Source organism: Dermacentor silvarum, chromosome 3 (assembly GCF_013339745.2).
Source record: "Dermacentor silvarum isolate Dsil-2018 chromosome 3, BIME_Dsil_1.4, whole genome shotgun sequence".
NCBI lineage: Eukaryota > Metazoa > Arthropoda > Arachnida > Ixodida > Ixodidae > Dermacentor > Dermacentor silvarum.
Window position 1 is genome coordinate 119,072,739 of NC_051156.1, and position 23,841 is coordinate 119,096,579.

At 45.8% G+C, this 23,841-nt stretch overlaps 1 protein-coding gene across 1 annotated transcript in view; it reads right to left on the reverse strand.

Moving 5' to 3' along the window:
- The window catches only part of LOC119445746 (short transient receptor potential channel 3), a 58,854-nt gene that overhangs the window by 14,611 nt on the left and 20,402 nt on the right, over positions 1 to 23,841 (reverse strand). The window contains exons 5-8 of the mRNA XM_037710033.2: positions 18,139 to 18,335; positions 12,347 to 12,520; positions 8,670 to 9,204; positions 5,125 to 5,380 (exon numbers count right to left, since the gene is read on the reverse strand). Of these exons, the coding sequence (XP_037565961.1) occupies positions 5,125 to 5,380; positions 8,670 to 9,204; positions 12,347 to 12,520; positions 18,139 to 18,335 (1,162 nt within the window). The remainder of the gene's footprint in view (positions 1 to 5,124; positions 5,381 to 8,669; positions 9,205 to 12,346; positions 12,521 to 18,138; positions 18,336 to 23,841) is intronic.

The following is a 23,841-nucleotide window of genomic DNA, read 5'->3' on the forward strand; positions in this document are numbered from 1 at the left end:
TGGAGGCATTGTTTTTTTTCTAATCGCCAGAATATATCCTTCGAGATTAGTTTTCCTGCGGTCCCAATCTCTGAGTTAGTGTAGATTCCACACACTCGCTAGGTGCGCTGCTAACCCGCATCACTCGCAGGGGCCTATGGAAGTGTCCTCTTTTATCCTTGTATATGTTACTCTATGCCCACCTACACGGCTGTGACCCCTGCCGCCCATGTGGGCATTCATTGCAGATGGCGCCACGCTCCCCCATTGTAAAGGGAGGGTGCTCGGCACACTTGCCAATACTCTATGCACTATACAGATGCTCTACCACTAAGCCACGCAAGCGCTTGCTATCAGGTAGCGGAAAAAATTCGAGGACGCTTAAGTTTCGCATTTAAGAGTGGAACGCGATAGCGTTATTGGGTCTCGTTCACATCGCATTTTTATTTCAGTGACCTTCACGGCAACGCAGAACGTGGGGAAGCCAGCTTACAAAGACCAAGCTTACACCAATCCCCCAAAGTCGGCTTCACTTTTAAAGAGAAATGCACTGCTGGGAAGACGTTTTTCCTGGGGAATGTAAGTGGTGTTATATGAAAATGTGAAGGCCCTAGCACCTTTTCTTATTACTTTAATAATTGTTTGCGGTTGCCCCGACGAGTGCGCGTGTTCATAACGCATTCGGCAGGCAAAGTCCCAATTTGATCTGCAGAGGATACGAGCGCCATCTGGATATCATTTTTGCAAGTAAACTACTCGAGCGCCCTGCTGTAGGTCTGGTAGAAATGCTGGAAAATGGGTTTATGTTTGAGTTTCCTCGTAACAGACGTATGTTTTCTCGTACATTCAATTTACAATCCGACGTGGAATGGTAAACAATCCGTCGCCAAAATTTTCTGGTGGATTTCACTTTGCGAGATTTTTTTTTCGCCAATACCTTGCACCACGTGGAGGGCCTGCGCGGTCGGGGTGATTGTCGATGATTTTCTCAGCCATGGACGCCGACATCAACGCCGACGCCGACACTTGGATTTTTTGGGACGCGGGGCCCTTAATGTTATCGCGCTAAAATGCGCCGTAATCGCGCCCTAGTCAGGCGCGCAGACGCAGCCGACGAGATGCGACTCAGACGAGGCGCGCAATCAACGCGATCCCGAACCTCCGCCAGTATGGTGGCGCCATCTGGTTAAGGTGCCTGCAAACGTACAGCTACGTGCGTCGCTACAACCAGGCATAATCGGGCTCAGCAGACTGTTGTGCAGAGAGCATTACAAGCCGCAGCTCGCCATCAACGTCGGGCGGACAGTTCAGATCGTTCTCGTCAAAACGAGGCGAAGAGACTGCCGCGAAGACCCTGATGTGCGTGGTGCCGAAATTGGAGCTACTTTTGAGCCGCTCCGCCAGCTTACGTTGGGACGGTGCCGCGTGTCCTGCGCAGGCGTGTGACTTTTTTTTTAACATTGGTTGAATTTATTTTGTAGCTTTTTTTCATGAGACGCGAACTTTAAAGCTATCCCGAGCGCCTCATGGTCGAGCACAATATTCTTGCGTCCGCAGATGCTGACGCTTATCGCACCACGCTAGTTAGGTCACGAAACCTCTCGAGCCACCTTACATGATGAAGCCTTGTACGATGCGGCGATAACCGAATGCAGCCGTATATCTTTCAAAGGTTGCTTGGAGGCGCTTTAGTAGCGGCGTGCGAGTGGGCATCTAATGTATCGCGTATTTCGCGGGCTTTTGTTTTGTGTTGGAAATAACCATCATCATCATCATCATCATCATCAGCCTATATTTATGTCCACTGCAGGACGAAGGCCTCTGCCTGCGATCTCCAATTACCCCTGTCTTGCGCTAGCGTATTCCAACTTGCGCCTGCGAATTTCCTAACCTCATCATCCCACCTGACTTTCTGCCGTCCTCGACTGCGCTTCCCTTCTCTTGGTATCCATTCTGTAACCCTAATGGTCCACCGGTTATCCATCCTACGCATTACATGGCCTGCCCAGCTCCATTTCTTCCGCTTAATGTCAACTAGAATATCGTCTACCCCCGTTTGTTCTCTGATCCACACCGCTCTCTTCCTGTCTCTTAACGTTACTCCTAAGACTTTTCGTTCCATTGCTCTTTGTGCGGTCCTTAACTTGTTCTCGAGCTTCTTTGTTAACCTCCAAGTTTCTGCCCCGTATGTTAGCACCGGTAGAATGCAATGATTGTACACTTTTCTTTTCAACGACAGTGGTAAGCTCCCAGTCAGGATTTGGCAATGCCTGCCGTATGCACTCCAACCTAATTTTATTCTTCTGTAAATTTCTTTCTCATGATCAGGGTCCCCTGTGAGTAATTGACCTAGATAAACATATTCCTTTACAGATTCTAGAGGCTGGAAATAACAACTAGGCACAATTCTGCACGAAATAAATGCTTGATTCGCAGGATATTTGAGGTGCTTTCCAACTTCGTTATTAACATGTTTGCGATTCAAACAATTATTAAAAAGTTCAATGATTAAAAGCAAATAACTAATTACACTTCGTGATGAAAAAATACTGGCTCCAAGTACACACGACTGCCGCTACTATACAGTCGGTACGAGTTCTCTAGAGCTCTTGATTCTTTTTTTTCTTGGTCCAAGTGAAATGGGACACATGGTATATGACGCAGGTTCGATTCCACTAGCACAAGGTAAATTTCAAGTGATTTTCGCTTGTCATTGATGCAATGCACATTACCAGTGGTCAGTGCTGCCTACCTCCGAAGCCATTATTTCTCTATCTCGAACTTCCCTTGACTTCCCCACATTTTTGCATGGTGCGGTAAAGTGTGTGGTATAAATTTTTTAAAGATAAATATTTGATTCGCTTATTTAAATAACCTGCACGTTAAATAGTTATTGTTATATGCGAAGCATTTCTTGGCGATCATTTGCCACTTTGAGCGTATCTATCTATCTATCTATCTATCTATCTATCTATCTATCTATCTACCCATCCATCCATCCATCCATCCCTCCATCCATCCATCCATCCATCCATCCATCCATCTATCTATCTATCTATCTATCTATCTAGCCGCCTGCGTCTTCATGCTCTCATGGTCGTTTCGTTACCTTGGTATGTACCAAAATTGGCATAATATAACAAGAGTGTATGACGAACATAAATAATACGTCATGACATGATGCCATGACATGCGTGTGATGTAGGTCATGATGTAGGTCTTCGTGCTCTCACGGTCGCTTCGTTAACTTTGTAGGCTCCCCGCACACTGCTTCGCATAACATCGATTCCCACAGGGCGGGGAATTTGTTTGTCTATAAGTTCGTTTTGAAATATAAAATAATAAAACTAAAACACAGTATGCTACTTGGAGTCAAATTCACTGAAGACGGCAGCACGTTTGTACTTCGCTCCACACGTAAAACAAATTTGGACAACACCGAAGTGCCGAGTTTGACACAGAACTTTGTTCGATTTGTAAGGAAGATGGGCCCCGGGCCCATCCAGACTGTAACAGTGCTAAAACAGTCGGAACAGTGTGCCAATTTGCGACACCAACCCAATATTCTCGCAATGAATGTTTCTTACATGCCGTGTACTGACAAAGTACCGCCCTGTTTGCGCTTTACACGTTATTTGCAGCGAAACACGAAGGTACGCGGCCATTTTTCTTTCCTCCATACCCAAACTCGCCTAAACGCATGACTACTGTGACTACGTCCAAGGTAGAGGCAAAGTTTAGTTGACGCGGGGATGGTCGGCCACGCAGCGCGGCCACCGCCATGTCGCACTGGGCACTTGGTGTACACGCGTCCGCTTACTCCAAAGTTGACTTGGGCTTGCTTCATTTGCTAGTACAGCATAACTTTTCATTCGCCAGTAACAGGTAAGTATTACAAGTAAAGTGCACAGAAATCGAGAGCATAGCTAGGAGTACAAACGGCAATACCGCAGCAGCAGTGCTCCTTTAATGACCCCATGGCATCCACACCCCGTCGTTTCTTTGGAGAGATGGGATCACCGCGCTGCAGTACGACCATACGACAAACTTTGGATGCTCATATAAATGTAGTTCACTGTGGCTGAAATGAGAACACGCCGTCACGCCATTAGTTCCACGTATCGCTCATTGCGGTGTCGCAGCAATGGCTTCTCGCGTTCCCGAGTTTTACGTCCCTCCCTGTTTTTTTTTTCTTCCCTCCAAGTTTTCCTAGATTATTACATGTTTTATTGCGATAGCAATTATATGGACACTCAAAAGCAGATTTCTGCCGTCGGCGTCGCCGTCGCCGTGAGGTTCCGTATGACGTCAATGGAGATGAAATCGTTGCCGCGCGCCGAACGCTCTATGTGCGAGTGAAAGGGCGCGAGGGGCGCGCGCTTTCACGGGGAGTGAACGCACGGCGGAGAACAAACGCGCGTTCTGCGCCGTGCTCGCTTAAGGGTTGCAGAAGTAGGCGTCTCTTTCCTCCTTTAAAATCACCATATATGTAGAGCAAACGCGCCTTCTTCCGACGCGCGAGAGGCCGTGGGGGAGGGGGGGGGGAAGGGAAGGGAGGCGACGTTTAGCTGCGGCACCAAGTGCCTATTTATATCAGAGGCTCCGGCAACAGTCACCAACGCCACACGCATTTTGAGCGAACGCGGGCAAAACGCCAACGGCGTAGACAATAGTTCTGCGTGTTGCCGGTGCTGCTGCATGTCCAAGTTTATACAGCTGATAAAGCTAATATCATTACTCCGTATAGCTCTCTGCAAATTTGCTATCGCAATTGATGCTTCGCCTTTCAGGTGAAACTGCGACAACTTTTTCTATACAAGGAGTAAATTCCTCTACATATAGGGTCATTTTATTAACGTTGGCAGCACTGCCAGTGGCCCAGATTCATAGACCCACGTTGGCGTCAAAGTGGTTCATTGATGAGCGGCACGTACCCGGTGGCTCATGTTTGCGAGAAATGGGAACGCTCATATATATATATATATATATATATATATATATATATATATATATATATAACGGAATATATACCGGGAAGTGGGTGAAGTATCCCAAGAACGAAATTTGCAATAAAAGCGCGAGTTGGTAGCAGGCAGTCATCCGAGCCTGCTCTGCAATTAATATCAATGGCCCGAAACAAAGTACCTTGTGAAGTTCGGCGGCTGGTGCAGTGTGGTGCCGTTGGAGAGCGTGGCCTCATTTCCGGCGTAATTCTTGTAGATGGAGCTGATTCCGACGGCGAAGCCGAAGTATACGATTCCCAGTAGCAGCATGAAACGCACTACATCGCGAAGCATGTAGAGCAGCGACACTGTGAGAGGCCCGAACATCTGCAGGATCTGACACCACAGCAGCAGCCGACAAAAGGCCAGCACTGTGGCTATGGCGTACAGGGACTCGCCTGCGTGCACAAAACAAAGTGTATGTCACAGAACCTGTGAGCACGATAATGTTGCGGTTATCTTATTTGTCCAAGAAAAAAGCAGAAAACGTTTACTTCAGATCGTCCCTCACATCATCGATGCTATTAGGCTCAGTACAAATACATTTCATAGGACGAGAAACGCGACAAACCATTCTCTCCATCTGGCAGCTTGACCTAGCGTCTGCTTCGAATAGCGCCACTTGTACATTTTTCATGGTAAATAACAATCTGTCTAAACAACAGCAAAAACTTGGAACCCACCTCAGCTTTTGGCGTCATGCCAGAATCATTTAAGTGTATTCAGTACTACAAACGTTTATATCGGTTAGGTGGTGTTGACGCTCGCAGACTTAACAACATCCTCAAAAGAAATTTCCTACAAACACTTCAAACAACCTGCATGATTGACATCAGTAACAATTTTGCAAGTTCTGTCCGAAAGCACCGAGCATGAGACACAGAGCTCTGTGTGTCCTTTTCTGTCGTTCTCGCCTAATTCGCTGGGAAACATCGATTATGCAGCGCCAACTAGCCCAACGCTCGAAATAGTTATCTTACACAATATTTGCGCGTTCACTTTCGTAGCAACTTATTCTGAAATCCTAGAGTGGCACTAACAGTGCGCGCCCTGTAACGAAAGCCCTATTTTAGTTATGACACTCCTGCATTAAAATAACCTATGCTCTATGCTCGCTACCACTGCTTTCCAGGCTGCCAATGACGATGTACAAGTGCCAGCATGAACGAATGCCCAGAAACCGCATGCGCCTACATTGCATATGTCATGTGTACTTACAATGATCTGCGGTTTTAAAGTGAGCATATTCGAAATTGCACCTGCAATTTTGCTACCCGTCGCTCTTTCCCCTGCAAGCACCAATAAGGCAGCGACTCTACTCGTACGGCCATGCGTTTTTAATTAAATATCGTACTTTCTATTGAAGCAGTTGCCATGCATAAAAGAACAAGAACGCAATTACCTCTGGCCCGAAGAACACTCATGTACGACTCAACCTCACGTGACTGAGTTAATCGAACATCAGGCTCATGCGTGACGTATTGTCGCTGAGTGTATTTCGCACGTGATTTTCAGCTTGATCGAAAGCGAATTTAGGGCGTTGTAATACACCGAGGCAGATATCTTCGCAAATATCTACAAGGATTCCACAGCTACCTTGGTTCTCGACAAGAAAAGTAGAAAGTTAGCTATCAAGAAAGGGCTAAGGCAAGGAGACACCCAATGCAATTCACTGCATGCTTAGAAGAAGTATTCAAGCTCTTAGACTTAGGAATGAGGATCAACGGCGAGTATCTCAGCAACCTTCGGTTTGCAGATAACATTGTCCTATTCAGCATCAATGAGAAGAATTACAACAAATGATTGAGGACTTTAATCGAGAAATTGTAAGAGTGGCTATGGCGTACAGGCATTTGTCTTCTGCATGAATGTGCAGAAGATAAAGATAATGTTCAATAGCATGACAAGGGAACAAGAATTCAGGATCGCCAGCCAGCCTCCAGAGTTTCTAAAGAATAACTTTATATAGGTCAATTACTCACAGGGTACCCTGATCACGAAAAGGAAATTAATTATCATGAAAGGAAATCGGGTTGGAGTGCATACAGCAGGCATTACCAAATGCTGACTGGGAGGTTACCGTTGTCGTTGAAAAGTGTACAATCATTGCATTCTACCGGTGCTAACATATGACGCAGAAACTTGTAGATTAACAAATAATCTTGAGAACAAGTTGAAGAGTGCACAAAGAGCGATGGAACGGAAAATGTTAGGCCTAATGTTAAGAAACGGGAAGAGAGCGGTGTGGATCAGAGAGCAAACGGGTATAGCCGATGTTCTAGTTGACATTATGAGGAAGCAATTGCGCTAGGCAGGCCACGTAATGCATAGGATGTACAACCGGTGGACCATTAGAGTTACAGAATGGATACCAAGAGAAGCGAAACGCAGTCGAGGAAGACAGAAAACTTGGTGGGGTGGTGAAGTTAGGAAATTTGTATACGCGCAAGTTGAAATCAGCTAGCGCAAGACAAGGGTAATTGGAGATCGCAGGGAGAATTCTTCGTCCTGCAGTCGACATTAATATAGGCTGATGATGAATATACCGAGGTAGTGTCGCTTTTTTGCAAGACCTGCTAGTTTTCAACAGGCATGAAGCTTTGTAGAGACTGCAGACTCAGACAATCCTCTGGCGGTTTCTAGCAACCATCTTTCATCAACTTCGCACAATTGTCTTGTGAAGCATACGCAAAAGAACATAAAAGCCGTAAACATTAAAACCTAGCGCTTGTATGTAAAGTGGGCAACTGCCCACTTTACATACAACTTCACGCCAACGTGAAGTTGTATACCTTTTAACTTGGCCGTTAAGAGGTATGATTTCTTATGTAAAGCAGTAGGCTAACTGTAGGCAACATTGGTACAAGAACCACCAGATAAATAATGCAAGCTGCCGGGATGGCAGTATATGTACAAGTGTGTCGTCAATTGCTCTCTTCAATAAAGTGTTACATTACTTGATAATAACACGCGCCATTGGTATGACGTAGGAGCAGCAGCGGCTCCGTGTGGTGTAATTAGTCGAAAACGATGCTTCTGTACTGCTTTTACTTTTCATTTTGGTGTTTTCATTGCACCCGCCTTAGTTGCTCAGTGGCTATGGTGTTGGGCTACTGAGCACGAGGTCGCGGGATCGAATCCCGTTCACGGCGGCCGCATTTCGATGGGGGCGAATGCGAAAACACCCGAGTACTTAGATTTAGGTGCACGTTCAAGAACCCCAAGTGGTCCCAATTTCCGGAGTGCCCGTTTATGGCGTGCCTCTTAATCACATCATGGTTTTGGCACGTAGAACCCCATAATTTTTCTTCATTGCACCATCCTATATAAGTGTTCCTTGTGCGAATACAGTGACTTGGAACTCCACGTTGTCCTTGTCGTTTCTTGTCTCTGTCTTCATTTGGATTTGCGCTGCAAGCATATTGAGAATGACTCACCAACTAGCACAACCTTGCTTAGATAAGGAGCATGCAACATATTGTATAAAGAGGTAATCTCAATGTGACAGGTAAAGCTCGTGTGACACCTGGGAATCTGTTTTCTGGAGTTAGCCTGTCACGGTAAGTTTCAAAGGCATGGGATAGGCTTATATTCGTATTTGATAGTACATACTTAGGTATGCGATAAGCCCACAGTTGAATATGCACCAGGCATGAACTCTAGCAGCGAAGCGAAGGTCCGACTCACCGATGAGGTACGGATGGTACCACGGCCACTGGGAGCGGTCAATGCTCTCCTGGAGTGTGCGGGCCGAGACGAACACAATGAACCAGAGTATCTCGGCCACGAGGAACAGGCCGAACATGCAGACGTCGTACACGGCCCACCAGGAGCTGAGAAATACGCGGGGACCCAGCGCCCAGGCGCTGAGCGCCAGCTCCCACACGTAGCCCACAATCCAAACGCCGACGAGGATCTCGGACCAGAGCACACGCAGCTTGAAGCTGTCCCGCCGGCCGTAGAAGAGCGATATTGTAAGAAGGACTAGGAACGTCGCGTACGAGGTGCAGCTGTGGACAAAGCGGTTCAGGGGCACCCGCAATGGCTTCAACACCCGCATAGGTTCTGGGGTGAAGATGTAAGCGATGCCCAGGAAGGGTGTTGCCAGTGCTTGGCCAGCGACGTGAGCAGCCTTGCGAGCTGTGGACCATGCGGGCCATCCTGGCAGACCCTTGTACCACAGAGAACGCAGCACCTGCTGGCAGTTCGCGTGTCCGACGAACTGGAAAAGAAGCAAAGCATGCGGTGCAGAACATATGACCGTCTGCTTGCATTGGGCAAGAAATGAGACAGTAAGTCCCTAATCTACAGAAGCTTAGAGAGGTTAGCCAAAGAGCAATAACTTTTTTTCTGGCATGCTTCACAGGCAAGAGTAAAAGTATGGGAAACGACAGGAAAGTGAACATAAAATGAAGGATAATAGCCTTTTTGTAATGTGCCCCTCACTAACGTAGTCGGCTATGGACCCAGGTTATTCTTTAACCATATATTTATCTCCATAGAAAACGTAACAATAACTTTTTGATTATTATTATTAGATAAATATTATTATTACTATTATTATTATTATGTATCTTGCGTACGATAAACCAGTGTATATAGCAACTACAGATAGTACAACATAAAATAGCATCTTGTTAGACTGTTTAGCGGCATTAACGTTTAAGAAAAGCTGAGTTTACCATATTCCACTATGCACAATATTCAAATCTCACTTTCTAGAGTGCGCAGACACACAATATATTGTCATCACTACCACAATTGCTGTAACTTCGGTTCACGCTGCTTCGTAAGTATGTAGTCTTTAATGTGGCCACCGCTGACTTTACGACCACTGAGTAATTGCAGCGTGAGTGATTTATTTGGAAGAAATTGGACATATTGGCAACTATTGTATCGCCGGCTTATCAACAAGCACTAAGTTGCCCAATGATCAAAGGAGATTACCAGCTATGGTGGCTTGGCGGCTGTGGCGTAGTGCTGCTAAGCACGAGATCGTGCTTAGCACCATTCTTGAGTTATTGTGCTAAGTACGATGACCTAAGCTATCAGGTATAGCATACCTGAGTAACTCAAGCAGACTAGGTGACTATTTGTCACCGCCCGTTCCAATGGGATGCCAATAAAGCATCGTCATCGCCTGTTTCTGTGCAGGCCGCTGCAGCCGCATTTTCATAGCGATCAGAATGAGAAAAAAATGCCAGTGTACTAAAATATAGGCACGCGTTAAAGAACTTCACGTGGTCAAAATCATTCCGGGGTCCCCCACTACGACGTGCCTCATAATCATATCTTCATCTTGGCGCGTAAAACTCCAAAATTTTATTTCGATGAAAGAATGATGAGGTAACATACAAAGGATTTCGGCAACGTAGTGCAATTTCTAAACGTGCTTAAATAATAATAATAATAATAATAATAATAATAATAATAATAATAATAATAATAATAATAATAATAATATATATATTATTATTATTATTATTATTATTATTATTATTATTATTATTGTTATTATTATTATTATTATTATTATTATTATTATTATTATTATTATTATTATTATTATTATTATTATAACTGCAACCAAACGGCACAATCTGTACTCAAAGGTATTTTTTCAATTCACAATTAAATTCGGCAATGCTGCAGATCCACACAACAGAGTGAACTATGTTTTTCGAGTATTACAGAACAAAGAAATGAGTAAACACGCACAGATACATACTAAGCGTTTATACACATACAATATAAATTTTAGTAAGAAGGGACAAGGATATTCTAATGGCGAATACATAGATACAATGTCACTTTCATTAAGGAACGGTATTAAGGGCTTTAGGGGTGAAAGCCTAATGCAATTGATGCACCGTTCTGCCACCGAGCCCGAGGTCGCAGTACGCATACTCAGTGGCAGTCGCTTTACAAATTGAGGCGGAATGAAAGACTCGCATTTATTGCGCACTTGGCACATGCTAACCACACCAGGTCAATGCAGTTTTTCTGGAGCCTTCCGCTAGGTAGCGTGGCAAATTTTTGTTGCTGTTTCGGGAACCTGCAGCAAAAATTTTGGGACGCTGTCGCCATCTGTGTATGGCTCAAAACACTATTCGTGCGCTTCTGTAATTTTTTAGGAGCCCCTATCCATATGACCGATTGTAGCCCGGGGGGGGGGGGGGGGGGCTATTCTGCAAGTGTCCACCTATTCGACATGTCCATTTCGTCTGCTGCAGAAGTTCGGATTGGCTGGGCTGGGGTAGGTGTCAGGAGGAGACAGGCGCCCTCAGCCAATCATCACTTCAGCGGCAGACGAAATGGACGTAATCACTACGTTGCCACTTATTGAATAGCCCTACTGTGCGAGCGCAGTGATCGTTCTCCCATTATCTTTTCTTATTTTGATTTTATATTTTGCTTACACCCAGTGTAAAATCAATAATGGGGCCGACAGATTGAGTAGCACACAGTGGTATAAAACACACAAGCAGCGATAAGGTGCCTCCAAAAGGCTGGCCGACGTTCAAATAGGAGGACCTGTCTTCGAATGACAAGGCCGCCTTTGACGATGATAGGTCCTCCCATCGAAACGTTGGCCAGCCTTTCTGAGACACCTCATCCTCCTTGTTCGTAACTTTTACACCCAATGCAGCATTGAAAACCGGATGCTCGTCTCCCTGCTTTTCCTACTTATGCTTTCTCGCTCTCTCACTGAGCATATTCAATAAGCTTTTTTTGTGTACCAGTAGTAGAGTGTCATATACGGGCCTCAAGTATTTCCAGACAGTTGTGGTTTCCTTTGCATAATGCAAATAAAATTACAATTGAATATCAATCAATTATATCTTCAGTACATCACCGTGGGTGTTTTTGACAGCATTGTGGAAAGTGAACTCCTGACAAATGTTAGAAGGAACACGAGACTGTTTCAACAAAGATATTGCATTGTCACTTTGTCATTGTCATTTTTTTGTTGTACTTACATCAGAAGACCATAAGCTTGCTGAACAGTGCCTTATCAGAAGGCATTTTAATTACTGCCACTATCCCACATGGAAGCGATATACGCAGGTATTACCTATGCGCTACACGTGTGTTAATGAAATACATCATACGTATTTCTTTCTGTTCGAAGCCCGTGCGAAATACATACTAGAGCTTTGCACTTAATATGCAGTTCCTGGTGCCCCACCTGCCAGAAGATGTGTTGGCCGCCGTAGGCAAGTTTCTTTTTTTATTGTTATTATTGTTAACTGGAGAGCTTCGTGCGTGTATGTGGCACCGGCTACTCCTCTCATATGATATGCTGGTTGTGGTCAACATTTTCGAGATTGTCGCAAAGCACTGAAGTATGCTCGCACACTCACGTTCTTCTGGTCCAGAAGAATCGCCAAAGAGAGCCGTGGAAAACGGAAAGGTCTGTTTGTTGGGAAACCCTCCGGCTGCGAGAGCACCGTCTCCACTTCCTCAGTGTTTTTGCAGGCGCCTAGGATGGCAGCCGCAAAGCGCGAACACTGCTCTGCCATCTCCTCGTATTCATTCTGCATATAAAATCAAGGTGAAAAAAAATCGCGCCACGTTTCACATACGACCATTATGCAAACTTTTCGCTGCCAGAACAAGGTCTCCCGACAATCTATGGAAGAAGGATGATGTTAGTAGTCAAACCGATCTTTCAGTGCATCACAAAGCAGGCATCGCTAAATTCTTACACTACGAAAGCAGCATTTCTGTAGTCTTTACGGCGTAGCGATGCGCTCTGTTACAACGTCAGCTTCATTCCATGTGATCCGGCCGTTAAAGGGGCACTGAAACACTTTTTGAACACAGTAAGAAAACGTAGCCGATGTGTAGACGAGGCTTCTGTGAACATGTAAGCTAAATATTATTCCCCTACATGTAGTAGGAAATTCCCAATCTGGTGTGAAAACAGTTAAAAGCCCTTGCTCTCTCCTTCGCAATGCTGTCAGTAGCTACGTCACAAGCAGCCAAGCAGCCAACCAATCAGTATTGGCAGATTTCGTAATTGCGGCCACATTCTCAGCACTACTATTGTTGCTAACTCAGTGTTACATAACTGCAAAATATGTATGTCTGCCGCCTCAAAAAAAAAATGACAGAGAGAATTTCGTCTTTGTACTTCCGGTCTACACGCGATAGTTGCACGTAGCTACGCCTACTGCGAGTGACATCGGAGATCAAACCGGCGTGCTGCGTACCGTATCACGGGGTGCCGTGACGAGCCCTTTACCCGCTGAAAACCTGCGTGCTCTGATCGGTCTTTGTGGGTGACGCAGCTCCGGAGGTGTGGCGACGTGAGGCCGCTCGAACACCCAGCTCGTGTCGAGAGAGCAACGAGCACGCTGGAAATGGCGGTACAGTCGTAACTAAAGAAAAAGCACAAAAATGCCAAACTTTTGGGCTGGGCTTTGCTCTCTTGCGATCCTCCTGCGTAGCTTCCAGCGCTAGTGGAGACGGAGGAAGAGAGAAAGCCGCGCATCGGTGCTATAACTACCTGTAACTGCGCCTATACTTGAAGGTTTCGATGTTTGTGGCAGGAAATTCGTGATTCGCCGTCCTTCAAAAGTAAGCACACAGCTGTAAGCGCACAGCAGCCATCATAAAGCTATTTGGATCGGCTTTACTTCGCAGTCATCAGAAAGCTTGTAATCTCCGCTATGGTTGCGGGTGGTGCCGTGCCAAAAATAAGCCGTAAATATCCAGGAAATATGCTTGTAGCTGCTGCTTCAAAGTCGCCCACTCGGCGAATAGCCTGTCGTCGCTATGGAAATCGCTACAGTAGCTGAAACGTCAACGTTGCAAAGCTCTATTCTACAGCACAGTGTGCAATGGTATCCTGTTAAGATTTGAGCTGGCAAAAGAGCACATTTAAGACTCTCACAAAACCAACGCGACTTCTATTTTAGCCACGAAGCAAGTCACCGCAAAATTTATAACTTACTCGAAGCGTAACTTACTCGAAGCGTAACTTACTCGAAGCTCCAAAGTGTGTGAAACTTAGCAGCTGCCGAGAAACACAGTCGTGTTTCAAACTTGCCCTTCCGCGCTTGTAATTTCAAGCTAGCGGGACAGTCCGGCTTTGTTTCGTGCGGTATGTCCGATGGGCAGTCATGTTACCATGCTGCTGTATCTCCGTTTTATTTTACAGTGAAGCTATGACGGCACGGCTAACTAGTGGAAACAAATCACAGGGCTTCCCACAAGTGGCAACAATCACTTCGCGACAGCAGGAGAGCGGCGACACTTTCCTGTAGCGTAGAAAATGAGTCGGCTATTTTTTGCGCCACGCCGCTCGCCACCAATAGCGCAGAGCCTTCAGAAGCGGCCGATTCATTCACGCGGGCAAACGTGGCGAGGAACCACCACCCTCTCGCCGCATGGCTGATCACAGCCATAGCGATCGCGGCTGAGAACGAATGCATCACGTGCTTTTCGCGGAGGCAATGACACCCACAAGCGTGACAGTGCTAGCATAGAGAAAGAAATTGTGCTAGTGCAGCACGCTTTGCCGCGAGCAGCTTTCGAGCGCGGTCTTCCACTAGTACTGTGTCCATGCCTTTAGTGCGACTACAACCACTCAAGTATGTTTTACTGATGTGTTCCTGGCATCTGGAGAGAATTGAATAATGCGCCGTACTATAAATGTAGGAAATTGGAGGTTATAGGGTGTTGGGCGGCCAAAGATGTTTGTGTATGGGGCTTAATCGGCAGCTGATAAACAGTTTTCTTCCTTTATATGGTAGTTAGACAAAAGTGTTCGCACGGTGTCCCTGTATAACCAAATGCCGCAGCGACTAAGCATGTGAAGTACGCATGCACGCGACGCATGCTTTGTTAGATGTGAAAGCAAAGCTTAGGGTGTGTGTGTGTGTGTTAATTAGGGCCTTTGCATTAAATACGTATACTAGCTCTCCAAAGCGTTAAACGTGTGTTTCACAAGTCATGCGCAAACTTTGCTCACTGTCCTGGGAGAACTAAAGGTGGCACCGAATTCATGTTTGGGAAAAACTAGAAGTGCGAACTACAAAACCTAAAGTGTGGGGCAGAACAATTACGGCTTTTGCTTTACTGCAAGGGCCGGAAGTATTCCGCCGCACACTCATTGCAGCAATGGAATTAAAGCGTCTTACGAACGTCGTACGCTAATTTTTGGTGTCGTTGGAGAGGAAATTGTGGCACAGAGTTCCACTTTTCTGTGATAAGGTCCATGTTATGGGATAATTACAGTACTTCCAGTAAAATAGTTGGAAAAGCACTCAAAAGCAATATTGTTTTAGAGCGTAAGCTGTTATGGGCTCACCCTAATAGCCATTTCGGTTCGCGATAAGCCACTGCCGGCGTTTGGCCGCAACCGCTATCGCCGGAAAGGCGATAAAAAGTACCCACTCTCCGCCAGGATCGAACCCAGGCCCGCTGCGTGGCAGTCGAATACTTTACCACTGAGCCACGCAAGCGCTTGCTACCAGGCAGCAGAAATATTCCCTTTCAACGTGCCCTATAGGCAGGCGCGCAGGCGCAGACGACCCGAGCCTCCGCCAGTATGGTGGCGCCATTTAGTTAAAGTGCCTCCAATCACCGCGCGCGCAGGCGCAGACGACGAGTTGCGATTCAGACGAGGCGCGCAATCAACGCTATCCCGATCTTAGATGTGAGCCACGTATTCTGGGTACCTCTTCGGTGCACGTTATGACGTCTCCTTGCAAGGTAAGGACCGCTGCTGAAGAAGTGAATCGTAGAGCTACGTGCGCGGCTACAACCAGGCATCATCGGGCTCAGCAGACTGCTGTGCACAGAGCATTACAAGCCGCAGCTCGCCGTCGACGCCGGGCGGGCAGTTCAGATCGTTCTCGTCAAAATCGAGTCGAAGACACTTTGTCGCGAAGACCCTGCTGTGCGTGGTGCCGAAATTGGAGTTACTTTCTTGCCAGTTGAACCAGCTTACGCTGCGACTTGTGCTGCGTATGCACGTAGGCCTTTTGCCTTTTTACACACTGCGTAGAAAGTTTGATCTCTTTTCTGGGAGTACTGATGATGGCATCTGACTTCATATTTGGTGGGAGTAGGGACAGATTTATACTTAATCTGTGATGATATTTAAAATGCGTGGGTTATCAAATTCCTTGGGAGTAAATTACACTTTCGACCACTGGAAAGCGTTTCGAATTTTTCACAAGTATGCCGTGTCTTTTCCTTTTCTTTCATATGCGCGCTTGAACATGCTCTTGTTTCATGTATGGCCAACCACCAATTTCATTTTCAGTAATGCAGCAAGCTACCACGTTGCTTCGCCGTCAAAATTATCAATAAAAAGTGATAGAGGACTATACTGCAATAATGAGTAAGCGGAATTAAATCACCCACAGGCCACTTCAGGAAACTCGTGATCTTGCCTTGTAGTCGATATAAAAGTTCGTTGGCTCAATAAGGCATCTAAAACGTAACCTACTCCTGTAGCACATCCAGTGCGGAAACCACATGTGGCGTGATTCCGGCGTGTTATCGGCGCTGCGTCGCCTGCAATCTGCGAGTCAATTTTACAGCGCGCTATGACCACGAACGTTTTCACGAGCGAAAAGCGTACCATTGTGTATCCAAGGCATTTGATAATCGCGTGAAACACAATTCGTTTGCACCGTGGTATTGGTGCAACTTGCAATTCACGCGCCAACTGATGCGACGCCGCGTCGACATTACTTCGAAAACACCGCTCATGGTTGTCTTTTATAACAGCCGCTGCGGTAACGTGCGCTCGTACAAGCACCTCGACTGAATCATCAAGTTTAGCATACTGTCGGAGTCCTCCACGGCACCAGCTGCATAACATCCGCGAGTGTGACATTCCCTGTTCTTGTATTTATTATCCCACGAGCCTATCAATAAAGCTTTTTGTAAGTCACCGCTCTCACATGTTTCGTTCTCTGCTGCTTGCGCAACGCTTGCGTTGCGAGGGCTGTTTCAGGGATGACTGCAACACACTTGCAACAAATCAGGAGGGTGCGTTAGTTTCCGGCTTGGGCTCCGTTCACATACCAGTTTAGATTAATCACCGAAATATTGTCATGCGTCATACTTATTGCGGTGCAGTCGAAGACACCCTGCATACATACGTTTTTTTTTTTCCTTCAGCTAGCTTATGTGACCTCGTGCCCAGCTGACTACTCTATAGTCCTTAACCGGTCTCACAAAGAAACACCGCTGAAAGCATAAAGTTAAGTCACATCCGTTTTCTTTTTAGCCATGTGCAGCATTCTTTTCTGCTGTTTGGCGTCGTAATTTTTGGTAGCGCTATAGTTTACGTCGCAGAAGCCGCATCACGAGAGAAGAGCGATTACTCTGGCCGCCACGAATGTATGTGCTAACCCGATTGCGCCAAAGCGCCTCGTATTTAATATATATTAGCAGCCGTTAGCACGAAAAAAAAGTCGTCAGCTTGTTTCTTTTGGAGAAGTCACCACCAGGAAGGAAATATGATATTTATTCCTTTAAATCATTCCTGTGCGAAAAGCGCATATGTTTCAGGCTTCCACGCAGAGAATATTTGAGTGGTCCTAAGAAAAAAAAGGATATTTGACCTTCAATTGAATCAGAAAATATTGGTTTAGCGCTTATGGAGTCCGTGGAATGATGTCCAGTCATCTTTGTCTGCTGACATAGTATGTCATAGCTGACATAGTTTGTCAGCTGACAAAGATGGCTGGACATCATTCCACGGACTCCATAAACGCTAAACAAATATTTTATGATTCAACTGAAGGTCAAATTTCCTTTATTATGTGAGACATAGCAATTTTGGAGCAGGCGATAGCCACAAAATATTTAGACACTGTAGTCATGCCAAGTGAACCGCCCATGGTTTGTATTATACGAGTTAGAGCACCTGCAAAACATTTTACAGGTTTTGTTTTGCACGCTGAGGCCTGCCCGCTCATAACGCAGGGTGCTTTGTATGCGTTCTATGTTGCCGCCGCTTGCCTAAAGACTCCCAGAGCAGTCTGGTCGCGTATATATGACTTCGGTCGAGTTCGTTGTCAACGCGATGGCAGCCTCCACCTCGTGAACTCGAAGTTCGAGTAGGCGCAGTTTGCGTGCTGCACACTCCTCGACGACGCTGTTGTCACAGTTCTGCTCGGGCACGTACCTGGAACTCTGGCACGCTCTGTGCCAGCTCGCGCAGCTCTCGGCTGAGCGTGAACGCGCTGAGCACGGGGTCGTCCGACGTGAGCAGGATGTGCACCGGGCTGCTAAGCGCGCGGAAGGCGTTGCGACGGAGCTGCGACTGGGACAGCCGCTCGCCGTGGCGCGAGGCCTGCTCACGGCACGACTCGGCACACCGACCTGCGAAAGAGAGAAAGGTTTTCCTAATGCCATTGCCTGCGGTACTACGACAGAGAGATCGCACAGTCAGCGCCTCCTAGGGTGTACAAGGCCTGCGCACTTCTATCCATGACGTAATGCTACATTGCCCGACAGCCACGGAATCTTATGGGGAGGCTCCCGAGTAAGCCGCGGCAATTTTGACGTCACCGCTTTCCTCGCGCCAAGCTTGACAGTGGGAATTTCGGTCCAAGTAGCAGAGTACCAGTTTTGGTATTTCTGTATGTTCTAAGTCTGCAAATAAAGAATTCAATTGAATTGAAATTGAAACTTCATAGAGCAGAGTGCATAGGCCTGCTATCTAGGAGGCGTTGACACAGTGCAACCTCGGTCTCTGTTCTCTCGCAAGTCTTCAGGACCACAATAAATTGGGAAGATTTTTATGGTGGGTAAATAGAAAATTAACGTAATGCTTGATATCCAGCTATGAATCTGGATAGACCAAGACGCGGGCCATTGAAAAAAAAATTTGCAGGAAAACTAAATCCACCACCGTGTTATTTTTTTTCGTCGTCTATCACCGTCTTCACTTAGTTTGAAGACCAACGTGCAGGATCCGGAACGAGCAATATTTCCGCCTTAGTTGACATCTGTCCCGTTCTATGTTGATTCTTCACGACCACACTAGATTTGGTAAAACTCTCGACTTCATGCTTCGGACAAACAGGCCGGGCATAATACATACGATGTAGCAATGTCCTGGACGTTAACGCGAGACCTACCTAACAGCCCAGTGACGTCGTTCAAGCTATTATACCCGGCGTTTCTACGAAGACTTCAAGCAATATTAAAAATAGCCATTCTGAAATGAAAGGACAGTTCTTTTGTAGCGAAGCTCTCAGTGGTGGAGACCATGAGGTGACGGATGATACGTGACAACTAGTCGCTAGTTAACAAAAATCTATTAATTAGCATTCGAACGGTAAGTTTCAGCGGGCACATCGAATTCGGAAAATAAAGCAACCTCTCCGTACAAGCCATATCAACTTACGGACCTGAAAAAATGCGATTACCCTCGGAACTGTTGCACGACGAAATTTGGCTATCATCAAACTGATGCCATTATTGAAATTCGTTGCAAATGGATACGCCTCGCAAACCCACCGGCTACAATTCGTATAATTCAACGTGCAGTAAAGTAAATTTACAACCCGTTAATTAGTTAGATTATGGTACTTATACGAACCCGCGTTTCGATTTCTCGTGCAAGTAATTCCCGCCTCTGAATATTTCAGCTCAAATGCTAGAATTATGTTTTGTGCGAAAGGCGATATTTAAAAATTCCGGAAGACCTGTAATATATCACCCCGTATAAGTGAAGTTTTGTTAAATACGGGCCCTAGTTCACTAGTTTGTCCAATGAGGCTGTGATTGTGTTCGCCTTTTGATCACGTGTATGCGTACTCGGTGAATGTAAATGTGCTGGCAAATATGCCTTACCCATACTGTGCTTATCACTGCCTGAAAATATATCCCCCGAAATGTGCATATATATTTCTCCTGAAAAAGGGCACACGTTGTTTTTTAACAGGTCTTTCACTGCAAAAAAAGGTGGAAGATAACTTTCATTCAAATGAGCTAGCGTATTCCCCCAACATATTTATACATGATTGCGTTCCGATTTATTAACATTCAAAATATAAAGTCATATGGCCATTACGATTCACAATTTTCTCCTCAGGATACTCCTACACCCTTTGGCATCATGGAGATAACTGTTTGTCGTCCGTCCAACAACAGGGACTGCTCTTGCTTTGTTTGGGACGACACAGTCGACAAAAACGAGATAAGGGGGCAAAGTGGCGTGTTTATTTCGTAGTGGTCGTCTAGGCGCCTGCTGAATGTAATCAGCTGTTCGTATGCCGACAGTCCGTTTTATGGAGTACCGTCATTTACTGACATCTACTGCAAGGGAGTGATTTGTCTAGCAGGCTACGCTTCAAGTGCGCGTAGTGATCCATGATAAAAATATGAGAATAAGACTTTGTTTGCTTGAAGTGCGCAATTTCGCGGACATTTTTCCAGCAGTTGCTATACACGAGCGTCCCTTTAGTCATCATCATCACCAGCCTATATTTATGTCCACTGCAGGACGAACGCCTCTCCCTGTGATCTCCAATTGCCCCTATCTTGCGCTAGCTGATTCGAACTTGCGCCTGCAAATTTTCTAAATTCACCACCCCACGTAGTTTTCTACCGTCCACCGCTGCGCTTGCCTTCTCTTGGTACCTTTCTGTAACAATAATGGTCAATCGGTTATCCATTCTACGCATTACACGGCCCGCCCAGCTCTATTTTTTTCCTGCTTAATGTCAACTAGAATACCAGCTATCCCTGTTTGTTCTCTGATCCACACCGCTCTGTTCCTGTCTCTTAACGTTAGGCCTACCATTTTTCGTTCCATCACTCTTTGTGCGGTCCTTAACGTTTTCTCGAGCTTCTTTGTTAACCTTCAAGTTTCTGCCCCATATGTTAGCACCGGTAGAATGCAATGATTGTACACTTTTATTTTCAACGACAGTGGTAAGCTCCCTGTCAGGATTTGGCAATGCATGCCATATGCACTCCTACCCAATTTTATTCTTCTGTAAATTTCTTGCTCATGATCAGGATCCCCTGTGAGTAATTGACCTATATAAACGTACTCCTTTACAGACTCCACAAGCTGACTGGCGATCCTGAAATCCTGTTCCCTTGCCAGGCTATTGAACATTGTGAACATTGTCTTTTGTCTTCTGCATGTTAATCTCTAACCCCACTCTTACACTTTTTGCTGAAGGTCCTCAATCATTTGCTATAATTCGTCCCCATTGTTGCTGGATAGGACTATGTCATCTGTAAACCAAAGGTTGCTGAGATATTCCCCGTTGATCCTCACTCCTAAGCCTTCACAGTCTTGCTTGAATACTTCTTCTAAGCATGCAGTGAATAGCATTAAAAAGATTGTGTCCCCTTGCCTGACCCCTTTCTTGATAGGTATCTATCTACTTTTCTTCTGGAGAACAAAGGTTGCTGTGCCATCCTTGCAGATATTTGCCAAGATATTCACGCAGGCCTCCTGTACTCCTTGATTACGCAATGCCTCTACGACTGCTGGTATCTCTGCTTAATCAAATGCCTTTTCATAATCTATGAAAGCCATAGAGAGATTGATTGTACTGCACAGATTTCTCTCTTACCTGATTTGTGACATGCATATGATCCATCGTAGAATATCCCTTCCTGAAGCCAGCCTGTTCTCTTGGTTGGCTGAAGTCAACTGTTGCCCTGATTCTATTGGAAATTATCTTGGTGAATATTTTATGCAATACTGAAAGCAAGCTAATGGATCTATAATTCATCAATTTTTAACATCTCCCTTCTTACGGATGAGTACAATGATGGCGTTCTTCCAGCTTTCTGGTACACTTGAAGCCGTGAGGAGTTGCGTATAAAGGGCCGCAAGCTTTTCAAGCATGCTATCACCTCCACCTTTGATTACATCGACTGTTATTGCATCTTAACCAGCAGCTTTTCCCCTGGTCATGTCTTTCAACGCCCTTCTAACTTCATCGCTAGTTATAGAAGGAGCCTCTGTATCCTTACTAGGAATGAAAGTAGCTTGGCTGCTCTGGGAACTGTACAGGTCAGTATAGAATTCTTCCGCTGCTTTTACTGCCATCAACATTGCTGATCATATTACCCTGCTTACCTTTCAGTGCATATATTTTGCCTTGTCCTATGCCAAGTTTTTTTCTCACATATTTCATGCAGCGTCCATGTTTTACTGCATCCTAGCATCATCCTTCCTCTTCCCATCCTATCTCTGTTATTCCCCCAAACCCCTTCCCCAGCGTGGAGTAGCAGGCTAGAGGTATTTCACTCAGGCCGACCTCTCCACCTTTCTGCCATTAAAACGTCTCTCTCTCTCAATATTTTTCACGTTATAATTTCGGATATCCCTTACTTTCTCCTTGTCGATCAGTTACGACAGTTCAGCGAATTCTATCTGATCTCTCGAGTTGGGCACGCTCATGACTTGCCGTTTCTTTATTAGGTCCTTTGCAGCATAGGAGAGCTTACTTACTAGTTGCCTTGGTGCCTTACCGCCCCCTTCAATTGCTGCTTCTGCGATCAGCGTAGCTATGATTTCATTCATTACCTCTATGTTTTCTTTATCTTCCTGTTCTGAAGCTGCATATTTGCTTGCGAGCACCAGCCTGAATTGGTCTGCTTTTACCCTTACTGCGTCTAGGTTGGCTGGTTTCTTCTTGACTAATTTTATTCTTTCTCTCTTGAAATTCAGAGAAATCCTAGACCTCACTAACCTATGCACACTGCACATTACCTTACCTAACACTTCTGCATCTTGTACTATCCTGGGATCGGCCGAAAGTATGAAAACTATTTCATTCCTTGTTTTTCCATTAGGGCTTTTCCAGGTACACTTCCTGTCGCTGTAATTCCTGAAGAAGGTATTCATTATTCGGAGCCTATTCCTCTCAGCGAATTCTACCAACATCTCTTCTCTAGTATTCCTAGAATCGATGCCGTTGTGGCAAATTGCTTGCTCGCGAGCCTGCTACAGTATATTCAGTTTGTACCTTCTATTTCCTCTTCTATTTCCTCATCATCGTGACTGGAGGTTGGGGCGTATGCTTGTACTACGTTCATGCTATACCTCATATTCAGCTTTATTACGACGACTGCTACCCTCTCAATAATGGTGTAGAATACATCAATGTTGCCAGCTATGTCCTTATGGACTAGAAATCCTACTCCGAATTTACCCTTATCTGGAAGACCTCTGTAGCAGAGAACGTGGCCGTTAGTCAGCACTGTATAAGCCTCACCAGTTCTTCTAACCTCACTAAGGCCAATAATATCCCAGGCAATACCTGATAATTCTTCAAATAGCCCTGCTAAACTAGCCTCACTCGATAGGGTGCGCGTGTTGAACGTTGCCAGGTTCAATTTCCTGTGGCGGCCTGTCCGTACCCGGAGATTCTTAGCACCCTCTGCCGCGTCGCAGGTCTGACCGCCGCCTTGGTCAGGTGCTCCGCAGCCGCTGGGGACTGAGGGCCAAGGGGTAATTGTAGGAGTCATGAGGAGGTACTGGCCGAATACTGCACCAGGGAGGCCTGTTCCTGTTCAGGTGAGGGAGTGACTTTGTTGAAGCTTAGTGGGCCTTCCTAATTTGGTTGCACCTGGACTAGTATAGCTGTGTAGCCCCACTAGCTCTCAGCGATATTTTAACGCGTCGTAGAAAATCCGGCGTCGGCAACCGGCGTGTGATCGCGGGTGGTGGAGAAAGTCATCCAACCATATCGACCGCGCAGGCCCTACACGTGGTGCACGGTTTTGGTTAACAAAAATTGAATTTCTCACAGTGAAATCCGTCAGAAAAATGGTAATGTACGACTTTACCATTCGGCGTCGGATTCGCCGTCATATTGTTTATCGATCGCCATCTGATTGTTATTTGAAT